General features: G+C 38.4%; 1 protein-coding gene and 1 long non-coding RNA gene across 3 annotated transcripts; both read left to right on the plus strand.

The window, feature by feature from the left end:
• The first annotated feature begins 1857 nt into the window (after nt 1–1857).
• On the plus strand, nt 1858–3280 carry LOC130590054 (uncharacterized). Its single transcript, XR_008967647.1, has 2 exons — nt 1858–2273; nt 3057–3280. It is a non-coding gene; the product is annotated as an uncharacterized LOC130590054 (long non-coding RNA).
• A 2631-nt stretch (nt 3281–5911) lies between these two features.
• On the plus strand, nt 5912–10263 carry LOC104902506 (hypothetical protein). Of its 2 annotated transcripts, XM_010690294.4 has the most exons (4): nt 5924–6071; nt 6267–6306; nt 9768–9930; nt 10032–10263. In XM_010690294.4, exons 2-4 carry the CDS (start codon nt 6278–6280, stop codon nt 10077–10079), a joined length of 240 nt encoding a protein of 79 aa, XP_010688596.1. In that variant the 5' UTR covers nt 5924–6071; nt 6267–6277; the 3' UTR covers nt 10080–10263. The 2 variants fall into 2 exon arrangements, with proteins under 2 accessions (XP_010688597.1, XP_010688596.1); XM_010690295.3 differs by lacking the exon at nt 6267–6306 and having other exon boundaries at nt 5912–6071.
• The last annotated feature ends 1795 nt before the right edge of the window (nt 10264–12058 follow it).

Raw genomic sequence — 12058 nt, forward strand, 5'->3', positions numbered from 1 at the left:
TTGGTGGCCTGGTATGAAGAGAGCAGTAGCTGAGTTTGTTTCCAAATGCTTAACATGCCAGAAAGTCAAAAGTGAACACAAGAGACCTCAGGGAAAGATTCAACCCTTAGACATTCCGACAAATGGGACTCGATATCCATGGACTTCGTTGTCGCCTTACCTAGGAGTCGGGGAGGCAATAATACCATTTGGGTGATAGTGGATAGACTAACCAAGACAGCAAGGTTCATACCTATGAAAGATACGTGGAGTATGGAAGCCTTAGCCAAGGCTTATGTGAAAAATGTCATTCGATTGCATGGAGTACCCACAAGTATAGTATCAGATCGAGACTCTCGATTCCTGTCGAATTTCTGGAAAAAGGTCCAGGAAGCATTTGGTAGTGAGCTATTAATGAGTACAGCCTTTCACCCAGCTACCGATGGTCAAACAGAACGAACTATTCAGACCTTAGAGGACATGTTGCGAGCATGTGCTTTAGAATACCAAGGGTCATGGGAAGACCATTTGGACCTCATAGAATTCTCATACAACAACAGCTACCATGCTAGTATTAAGATGGCACCATTTGAAGCGTTGTACGGGAGAAAGTGTCGTAGCCCTTTGTGTTGGAACGACATCAGTGAGACGTAGTGTTAGGACCTGATATGATTCAAGAGACGATGGATCAAGTGCGAGTCATTCAAGAAAAGATTAAGACTGCACAGGACAGGCAAAAATCCTATGCGGACCAGAAGCGAAGGGACGAAAATTTCGAAGTTGGGGAAAAAGTGTTGCTTAAGGTGTCCCCAATGAAAGGAGTGATGCGATTCGGGAAAAAGGGGAAGCTAAGCCCTAAGTTCATAGGACCCTATGAGATACTGGCGAGGGTAGGGAAAGTTGCTTATCGCCTGGATTTACCCAACGACCTAGAAAGGGTCCATAACGTGTTTCACGTATCCCAACTCCGGAGTACGTACCTGATGCGTCACATGTCCTTGAACCTGAAAACGTAGAGATAGACGAAACTTTGTCCTATGAGGAGAAACCTGTCCAGATCCTAGACCGCAAAGTGCGAAGTACGAGGAATAAGGACGTCAGAATTGTCAAGGTGTTGTGGAGAAATCAAACTACCGAGGAAGCCACATGGGAAGCCGAAGATGCAATGCGTCTGAAGTACCCTGAGCTTTTCCAAGAGGTACGTGAGTTACGGGGACGTAACTTTTCTTTTAAGGGGGGAAGAATGCGATAGAATTTCGCGCTTTCACCCTAAAGTATGTTAATTATGTTGATTATGTTAGTTATATGCTAGTTATGTGTGAAAATTGCTTATCTATTGTGTGAACGTTAGAAAACGCTTGTGAAATTTGGGACTTAGAAGTGCAAAAGATCGTCGTTAAGACGGGCTACCTCAAAGTTTCGGGACGAAACTTCTTTTAAGGGGGGAAGCCTGTAATACTCCGTATTTTTAATACTAATTTCGTACTAATTAAGAAAATATAAAAGAATTAATAAAAAGGTATTTTAATTTATTTACAAGTTAATAGGAATAAATTATTAGTAATATGAATTTTTAGGAATTTCCGGAATTTTTTTAAGAGTAACCTAATCGACCTAGGGTTACTACCTTTTGGAAGGGAGTATAAAAAGAAAAGAAGATGGAATTTCAGAAAAAAACCCTAAACCCTTTCTTCTCCCTCTCTCCCAGCCGACTTTTCTCTCTCCTCACTCTCTCCTCAGCCGATTTCTCCCTTCTTTCTCTCTCTCTCGAATTTTTCAGCCTCTCTCCCTCAGATTTTCTTTCTTCCTCTCTCGGATTCCCTCTCAGTCGCGTGTGAGTTGCGGCTGTATAGGTCCTGCGGGCGTAGTCCGAGTGGTGCGAACTCGCGCTGCGAGCGACGAGGGTGTGCCGAGGTTGCGAGCGACGAGGGTGTGCCGAGGTTGCGAGCGACGAAGGCTGCGCGAGGTTTGGTTCGAGCGGTGCGCAGGCGTGTCGAGTTGTGCGCGACGGTGTTCGAAAGGCTGCGAGAAAATCGTCGCAGGTTGGTGCGTGGTTTGTGCGAGTTCTGTCGCACGAGGGTTTCGGTTGTTGCGCGGGGATTGTGCGAACCAGCAAGGCTGGTGTGGTGTCCGTGGGCGACGAGCGAAACCGGGCGAGGCTACTGTGCACTCGTGTGGTGTGGTGTTTCGATTCCGGAGGTCGGTCGCCGGAGTTCTTTTGCCGGCGAGATTTAGCGGTCCCAATTTCATAAGCGGCTCGTTCTATTAAGTCAGCGAAAATTCTCCGTTACAAGGTACGTACGCGTACCAGTTTACTTTCAAAGCTTAGTATCATGTTTAGGTTGCAGTTCATGTTATTGGAACCTAGTACCATGATAGGGAAATTTTGATTGTGATTGTTTGGTTAGACGTTTATAACGTGAAATCAATATGATGCATTGAAATATGTTGCATTGAAATGCGAAGTTCTATCGTAGTGTAACATCAGCATTATTAATCTGATCTATAGAGTAACAAGGGTGTTACTAGGGATAAGATTGAGTTTGGTAATTAAGAGAGTATGTAAATGACTCCTTAAAGTTATAAAAGAATGATTGGTAATAAAAGAAGATTATGGCGATACTTGTAGTTGGACTCCCTACAAGTATAGAACAATGGGGGGAGTGTAGGACTTGTCCTACACTCCTACGCAGGCCTACTGTGACGACAGTAGTGTCCTTATATTTTGATAACTCAAGTAGGCGGAAGGTTCCGTTCGATCTTGGGGGTATGCATACTAAGGTGATGGGTGTGAGACGGAACAAAACCGTATTTGCATTTCATCTAATAGACCAAGTTGTCTATTAAGGATTCAGTAGCCCGTATGATTTGGTAAGATGACGGTGGCCCGTTCGATGCCAAATAATGAAAGAGTAAAGGATGTGCAATTATGTGGGTTCATATAACAGTTGTAATGTATGCTTCACTTATATTCATATGGTTTTCATAGTTCATTACGTACTCAGCATAGCTGACCCTGTGTGTTATTATGTGTTTGTTGTCCTGTGATGAACTATTGATACTTCAATGGGGAGCAGACTAGGTGAGCTGGTGCTGCTGCATGACATCAAGCATATGGGGGCTAGACTGTAGTTGAAGTTAACTTTTGGTTTGATCATTAATGAATTTTATAGAACATTATTACATGGTTTGAGTTTGAATAAAGAGGGGTCATCTATGATTCCCGAGTTGTAATTACATTTTCTATTCCGCTGCAATTTGGTTTTGAGACAATGAATTTGAGTTACCGTATTTCTAATTATGCCTTGCGTTCCATCGCGGCGGTAACACTCCCAAAGTCGATGCGACGTAGCTTTAGACGTGTATGGATTTTGGGGGTGTTACACCATGGTCCAAAGTAATGGCAGCAGCTTGCGTAGATTTAGTGAGATGTCGTTTCCGGATGAACTAATCATGTTTGAAGGACAAAACAAGCTTATTGCAGATAAGCTTTCTTACGACATAGAGGAAATGACGTTGGAACACGATAAATTGTTTGAGGGTCTAACTGATGAGCAGTCCATCATTTATCGCAGAGTAATGGATGTTGTGTCAAGTCAAGAAGGAGGTGTGTTTTTCGTCTACGGCTACGGAGGTACCGGAAAAACATATGTCTGGAAGACAATATGTGCCGCAGTAAGGAAGATGGGCGAAATTGTATTGCCTGTAGCTTCGAGTGGAATTGCTTCTCTCCTCCTTCCACGGGGAAGAACGGCGCATTCGAGATTTGGTATCCCTCTGAATGTAACTGAGAATTCTACATGTGCCGGAATTCGTCCTGGGTCGGATTTAGCCGATCTTCTCATCAAGACAAAACTTATTATATGGGATGAAGCACCCATGATGCATAAGTACTGTTTCGAAGCACTTGATAGAAGTTGAGGGACATAATGAGGTTAGTTGATAGGACAAACATGCATCGGCCGTTTGGGGGTAAAGTTATGGTGTTTGGTGGTGATCTACGTCAGATATTACCAGTTGTACCAAAGGGAACGAGGCAAGATATCGTGTTTGCTACCGTTAATTCGTCTTACTTGTGGGATTCGTGTAAGGTCCTAACACTTACTCGCAATATGAGACTTCAATCAAGTTCTTCTAAATCTTCTGCTGATGAACTGCGAGAATTTTCGGAGTGGATACTAAGCGTAGGAGACGGTAAGGCCGGACCTAATGATGGAGAAGCCGTAATTGAGGTTGCAAAAGATATTCTTATAGATCCAAGCCTCGATCCAATTTCGACAATTGTTGATAGCACTTATCCAAACCTTAATGAACATATTTGGGAAGTTGAATATTTCCAAGAAAGAGCAATTTTGGCCCCTACGAATGAGATAGTCGAGATAGTCAATGATCATGTTCTATCTACCATTCACGGAGAAGAGAAACTGTAGTTGAGTTCGGACGCTATAAGCAAAGAGGAGGGTAACTTCGGAGTACATGAAATGTACTCCACTGAATTCCTCAATTCGATAAGGTGCTCTGGTCTCCCGAATCATAGCATATGATTAAAGGTTGGTGCTCCAGTTATGCTGCTAAGGAATATTGATCAAACATCTGGGTTATGTAATGGCACGAGGTTAGTCGTTAAACATTTAGGCAATCGTATTACTGAAGCAACTGTTATTAGGGGTGTAAGTTATTTGGTTAAAAACCGAAAACCAAACCAAACCGAATTAGTAATTTGGTTTTTTTGAAATTCGGTTTGGTTCGGATTCAAAAAAAATCGGTTTTTCGGTTTGGATCGATTTTGGTTTTGGAAAACCGAAAACCCCGAATAAAACCGAAATTATAAGCTGGACCCTAACTCCTCTAGACCTATCCTATCCTATCCTCTCCTCTCCTCTCCTCTCCTCTCCTCTCCCTGACGGCTGCGACAGAAACCCCCACGCAGCAGCGGCACGCCGACACGCGACAGAAACTCTCCTCCTTCTCTCTCTCCTCTCGCCGGTTGCGCACGCCATTTCTACCTCTTTCTCTCTCTTCTCTCGCCGGTTGAAGTGTTGAACTTGAAGAGGTTCAAGAAGATTTCAGATTAGGTATTTTAATCTATGAGTATTTTTTTTGTTTATTCTTTTTAATATAAGTTACGAAAATATATCATTAATCTCTGTTTTTTTGTGTATTTTTTTAAATATTAGTTGCGAAACTTAGAAAATATGAAAATATTACGAAAATATGAAAATATAAAAAAAATTCAGTTTGTTTTGGTTTGGTTTTTGGTTTCATATTTTGGTTTGGTTTGGTTTGGATTGAGTCGAATTTCGGTTTGGATTTGGTTTGGAATTTATTTCGGTTTGGTTTGGTTTTGACCTAAAACCAAACCAAAAATCGAACTTACACCCCTAACTGTTATATCTGGAAGTAATGTTGGAGCAAAGGTTTTTATCCCAAGAATGACACTCACCCCGTCTGACTCGACTAAATTTCCTATCAGATTTCAGAGACGTCAGTTTCCTTTAATGGTTTGTTTTGCTATGACTATAAATAAAAGTCAAGGACAATCATTGTCCCATGTAGGTCTGTATCTCCTGAGACCTGTTTTCAGCCATGGTCAATTTTATGTTGCCGTGTCCAGAGTTACGAGCAAAAAAGGTCTCAAGATCCTCCCCTTTGGTAAAGAACACGGTGTGCGTACAACTACAACAAATGTAGTCGACAAGGAAGTGTTTGCAAACATTTAGTTTGAGTTAAACGCCTTTTATTTTATTTGTACTTCCTTCTCATTACCACAATTACATGTAGAATTCGTGAAATTTTATTATATGTTTCGTCTTTATTATGTGATTTAATTTACTTATGTTATAAAGTTATAAATACACCCGTGCATTATGCAAGGTCCTAAAACAAGTTTTCAATAATAATAAAAGAGGGTGTCAAAATCCTCGTTTCTTCCAATATTATAATAGAGATACCAATTCCCTGACCCAACGTTTTCAGCCCATCTGCATCAAAAATCTAGACTACACCGTCCCAACCCTAAACTTTAGAAAGTTGTCAGCTTTCTCACTCATACGAATTTTGACGCTCGAATTGATCTTCAAAGCTCGTTTCAGGTTTTAATTTTCTCCTTGGATGAATCTACTTGTTTAGACGATCTTTTATTATGATTTTTCATGTGATATATCATTTCTTGCGATTTTAAGATATACTTCATGTGATTATTCACGCGATTGATTTTATGCGATTTTTATTGTTTGTTTCATGGATTCAACTTCTTTTCTTATCTCATGTTATTTCATGTTTTTTAGGGATAATTTACATGTTAGATACGTATGGTTCGAAATTTTGGTATAACTTCTTAACTCATGTTTGTTTCATGGAATCCAATGATAATGTGCGATTTGTCATTTATTATTGTCTGCTACATCAAATCAATTTTTGAAGTTTTGTGACTGGAATTCTGGATTAGATGACCTATTATCCCTGGGCCACAGGGAGGCCGCCCCTCCTGCCCTGGCTCAGGAACGGGCCTGAATCATTGTTAGTTAGTTAATTCAGATCTCAGAATACTTTTCTCAAAGGGTCTGTGCTAGTTTTTTAAGATTTCAGATTTCTTTTAGCACTTAATTGATATTCTTGCCTGAATCATTGTTAGTTAGTTAATTCAGATCTCAGAATACTTTTCTCAAAGGGTCTGTGCTAGTTTTGAAAGATTTCAGATTTGTTTTAGCACTTAATTGATATTCTTAATAAACGATGATTTGTCTTCTTTGATTTTGGTGAATGGTCTATTCGTTATTTGTCAATTGATAGAGATAGAAATACTGGAAGCATGAAATTGAGTGCCTAATTACTTGTCACGATTTGCTAAACTTTTGTGATGATGGATATTTTAGATTTTTTTATAATTGTAATATATTGAAATGATAGAAACTCTAAATTATAGAAATACAAATACAAAATCTAATGTAAGATCGATTTACGATAAATTATTGTAAGATAGTCATACCTTTGGGTCCTGAATAGGTCACCTCTAGTAAAAGTGACCTTGGGTGACCCCTTCCCTGTCTTTTTTTTTCTATCTCGTCGTATCATATTCTCATTCTGTTTTGCTCTATTTTCAAATCTCCGTCAATACCTTGGTGTAGGTTCGGGATAATCTTTTGTTCGGGGATATCTACAACTAGCCAATTAAGAATTCTCGGATGTACTAGCACTGCATCAAAGATGGAGTCGTTGCTTTTCTTTTGTGTTACTTCGAAAGTAGCTCCTTCGGCTTTAGCCATTTGAATTTTCGATGTTCCTTTTTATTTCTCATCAAACAAATGACATCTTCTTCTGGAAATCCTAGCTATTCTAGCATGATATTGCAGAATCTCATTGCTATTACTCAAACAAGCATGAAATGTATGCTTCCATATTCGTCCATAGGTTAAATCCGATATGTAATTATTGGAGATTGAAATGATGGATATGCAAGCATGATAACTTATATGATGTTCTATATCTCCATGAGTTCATTTATCATACACCCGGATGTACCATGTGCATGATACACCGAAGGTTAATTTTTGCTCATTAGAAATTCACTTTTTTTAGTATATTTTGCTCATTTGGATGATTTCAAATGAGTAATGAACAAAAAAATAGATTTGGGTATATAGCATTCTCATGGTACACCCGAATGTATGATAAATTTTTTGGTGACCTTTCAACTTATAAAGTCACTAATTTAACTTAATAGTTAGTGACCCTTTAGGAGCAAAAAGTAAGGTGGTCCTACAATAAGTGTATTGCAAAGGCGATTTGCATAAGACCGCTAAATATAAATGATGGGTATATTGGATCTTTTGGTCTATTTATTTTGATTTGTTTTTGAACGACTTCTATCCCACATGGCTCAATCCATGGATCCATAATGCTATGTTACTCATGCTCCGGATAAAGTTTATAATTGCATCCGGGTGTCTGGTGTTTGACTCATCTATTTTAAAGAAAAAGGTAAAGTTTTTTTCTTGAAATGAATTGTCCAAGTGTCGTGTCGCACATATCACGAGTCGACACGACACACTTGAGGTAAATGGGAGCACTAATATCCTATGGAGTTCAACACCAAGTTGTGGCTATTTGGGGTCCTTGTAACTTGGTCGCAAGTCAATTTGGGAAAGATTTGAGGATGCGAGTTGCCGGTTATCTTTAGCCATGACTAACTGGTGTTAGAGGATGTAGCTTGTAATGTTTTTTTGGGAGACTTTAGAAGTGCTAATGTACCTTTGGGATGTTGATTATGGAGCTAAGTAACGGGAGCTAGTGGAGGTTGTTAGAGGTTTTTAAAGCTCGGGTGGGAGGTTGTGCCACCAACTTCTAGTGCTCATTGCAGTTATGATTTAGGCTAGCATGAAAAGTTTGTGGCAATAGCACCTATCCGGCATACATGACCACAGGGGACTAGGGCGCCACAAAATTTTACTTAATATCCTTGTGCTTTGGCTTGTGAGTCATTACTCATTAGTCACCAACTTGTGTTTTGCCATAGGTTGCTCTCCTATTCTTTTGTTGACATTCTTGAGCTCACCAAGACGATGAGGTGCATTTATGCTTGTAAATATGCTAATTAAAGGTTCTTGCCTAGTTTTCCTTTAAGACAAAGCTCCCTAGATTTGGTAAAATCGTATAGAATCGTCAATTATGATCTACATGTACCAAAATAAGTGTAACAATATACTTCCTCTTTTTTTTCTTTGTATATCTAATTTCTACACTTACCTAAAACTGAGATGTCATATTACTTCCGACAAACTAGTTTTGGACACCTTTCCACATTTAGACCATATATGCTCAAAAGGGGATTTTACCTATGTTTTGTGGTCCTTTGCTATGGCTATCTCTACCTTTCTTGAAAAACGTGCACTTTCTCCCTACAACATCTAGAAGAAACAAAGGAATTATAGTCTTATTAAGTTCCCATGGTCCACAACAGGGACACGAATTGAGTGTCTACTCGGATACGGGTGTCCGTGTCCGACTTGGCTATTTTGTAGAAAAAAGTCAAGTTTTTAGTTTAAAATAAAGTATCCAAGTAAAGTGTTGTGTCGGACACGATACGACACCCCGTTTTTGAGGTAAATGAAGATGTCGGAATAACACTGACGGCAGGAGGGGCAGCCGTGGAACAATTCAATTGATTCAACATATTCTTTTTTTATTTCTCCTTTAACTCTCAGTTTCTCTAAAGAGAAGGGTGACTGAACATAACAATAGGCTGGGTAAGGACTTAAGGAGGTGATTTTTTGTATTCGAACTGAAAAGATATGCTAGAGGGAGCCAAAGATGCTTCTTTTGTTGGATTAAGTTTCCTTCTCTTCCTAGCTTAAACAATTTATGGTATGTAAAATGGCAGATGCTAGTATAGAGGGATTGCTAAAATGATTGTCACTAGTCTAAATTGCATGATAATTGCTGGTTGTAAAATCGAGCATAAGATCTAGTATTGACATTTCTTAGAAGCTGTGAAATTAATTCGGGATTATTCTTTTTCTTCAAACTTGGTTATTGATATGATTGCGTTCTCTTTACTATTATAACCTGATTGAATTAAATGGTTAGACCTAATTGGACTTTAGACCCAACGATCTCTAAAATGAATATTTCAAGGCTAAGAGGATTTACCCTATATCTTCTTTGTATTAAGGTATCTGGAACTGTTGCAGTCCTTTTGATGTCTTTCACGAGTTATTTAACCTTCAAAATTCTATTTGCATGATTCCTGAAGATGCTCTTGCTAAAGTTTACTATCTCTTGGCATGCAGGATGGCAGAACGAGAAGCACCATTTTTCCCCAGGGAGAAGCTTATTGAGAGGCAGAAGTACTTCCAACAAATCCACAAGCATACATATCTGAAAGGACCCCTCGACAAGGTCACCTCTGTTGCAATTCCTCTTGCTCTAGCCATAACATCAGCATACCTGATCGTGAGTCTTCATTTCTATCTTTGATTCTTCTTTCAAGAAAAGAAACTTCTTTGCTTTTAGTTCTAACTTTTTGATGTTCATGTGCGTATTCTTTCTTCCAGGGTAAAGGGATCTATAACATGTCTCATGGAATTGGGAAGAAAGAATGAATGTATGGAGCAAGATTGCTTTACAGCAGCTGATAGGATGGATGCCTGAAACATGGCAATTTTATGGTTAATTATACTTTTAACTAGCCACTTTGTTTTCATTTCAGAATTTCAGTGGTTGCTTTTCTGACAATAATGTGTAATAATTGTATTATTACTAGTGGGCGGTCGATTTTTCTTTGAATTGTGCTTGTTCATGTCTTTTGATTTTGGTGGTGCATTTTGCTTATCCTTATGAAAGAATAAAGATTCGGCTCGGCTCCCTTGATTTTTGAAGGCAATGCTTTAGCGCCATTTGTATAATTTGGTTCTGGTTTCTCAATACATATGGTTTGAATCATCGGTCTGATAAATTTCAGTCCCTTATTGGAAGATGACTCACAGGAACTTGATGGCCATGCATCTCCCAAGATGCCATTCCCTTCTGTCCCGTCAGTAATTTGTTTTACCTCTTCTGTATTTTCTAGTTTTTGTTTCTGTGGTTTTTCAACGTGGTGCATGATTTGTTGAAAACATATCTTATACCTGCACCTCCCTTTATTTGTTGCTTTTAATACTGTATGAGGGTATTTTAGGTTGGAGGAAAGTGTTCCCAGAACTCAGAACTGTTTCTCATACTTTTCTTTGTTTGGTTTGGTAAAATTATAGAGGGGGAATATGGGCAGAACTTTATTTTTCGGTGGAATTGAACTTTACCGTGTGAGGTAATGGCAAGGAGAGCCATGATTTTCGTCATTATAAAAGGTTTTGTTCATCTCACTTGACAAGAGCACTCGAGTAGCAGGTGATAGCCTAGTGGTGTTGGTATCACCTTCAATCTCAAAGATCATGAGATCAATTTTCATTGTATGTAAGGAGGGATTTTCAATATCTCCCTATTTAGGGGTGTAAATGAATTGGACTTTGTCAAATTCAAATTTAGTCTATATTTTTGGACTCGAGAAATTGAGTCCAAGTCCGATCTAAATATTTTTTAAGTCTATTCTCTGATAATATTTTCTTGTGTCCGAATTCAATCCAACCAATTATTTTTTTTTTCTCGATTTAGATATAAATGCTTTCTCATAATTGAATTGAAAAACTAAGCTCATTATATCCATTGCATAAACTAAGTCACAATATTTTTTTATATTATATATATAAATATTAAATTAGGGGTGTAAGCGGACTACGAAAGTTTAGAGTCCAATCTAGTCCAGTACAAACTTGTCAGACTGGACTGGACTGAAAATTTTTCGAACTGGACTCGGACTCACATTTTCGAGTCCAAATATTTTTTGGGCTGGATTTGGACTCATCTCTTTGGAGTCCAATAAGTCCAGTCCAGTCCAAAAATATTTTTATATATAAATATATATTTAATACATATATAATGTATATTTAAAAAAAAATTGATACTATTTTTAAAATTTTGGAGTTTTCAACCTTCCCTCTCTAAATATTTCAACTAGTGCTAGACAATTTTACTTGGCGCTAGACTATTGCACTTAGCTCCATTTGTTAAATAAGTAAATTATACTAGCAGTACTGCAGTAGTAGGTTAGTAGCCGACTAATTCTATCTCACTTCACTCCTCAGTCCTTACTACTCCCTCTGTTTCAAAATATAAGGCATTCATGCTTTACGAAAATTTGCTTTGACCACAAATATCTTTCAAATACGATAAGTAAAAATTATACTGTTGGATTCGTCTTGAAAAATACTATAATAATCTTATTTTTTAAATTTTTTTATCAACATAAATTGAGAGTAATTAATAGTCAATGTTCGACCTCGAACCTCGTGCGTATCTTATATTGTGACACGGAGGGAGTACTCACTTCCTCTTTTACTCTTCATTTTCTTTCTACCGCGCTGTCTCGACTTTCGCATTCTCTATTTCTCCCTCAGATTAATTCTTAGTCTCTCTGCTTCCTCTCAACTTAGATCAAGGTAAGCATCTAATTCAACTTTTTATTCATAGTATTTTACTTTAATTT

The sequence above is a fragment of the Beta vulgaris genome, chromosome 9 (genome assembly GCF_026745355.1).
Source record: "Beta vulgaris subsp. vulgaris cultivar EL10 chromosome 9, EL10.2, whole genome shotgun sequence".
Lineage (NCBI taxonomy): Eukaryota > Viridiplantae > Streptophyta > Magnoliopsida > Caryophyllales > Amaranthaceae > Beta > Beta vulgaris.

Coding starts and splice junctions, on each gene's coding strand:
- LOC104902506 (XM_010690294.4), top strand. CDS start 6,278: ATGTTAGATACGTATGGTTCGAAATTTTG. Junction 6,307..9,767: donor ACGTATGGTTCGAAATTTTG/GTATAACTTCTT, acceptor CTTGGCATGCAG/GATGGCAGAACGAGAAGCAC. Junction 9,931..10,031: donor TAACATCAGCATACCTGATC/GTGAGTCTTCAT, acceptor TCTTTCTTCCAG/GGTAAAGGGATCTATAACAT.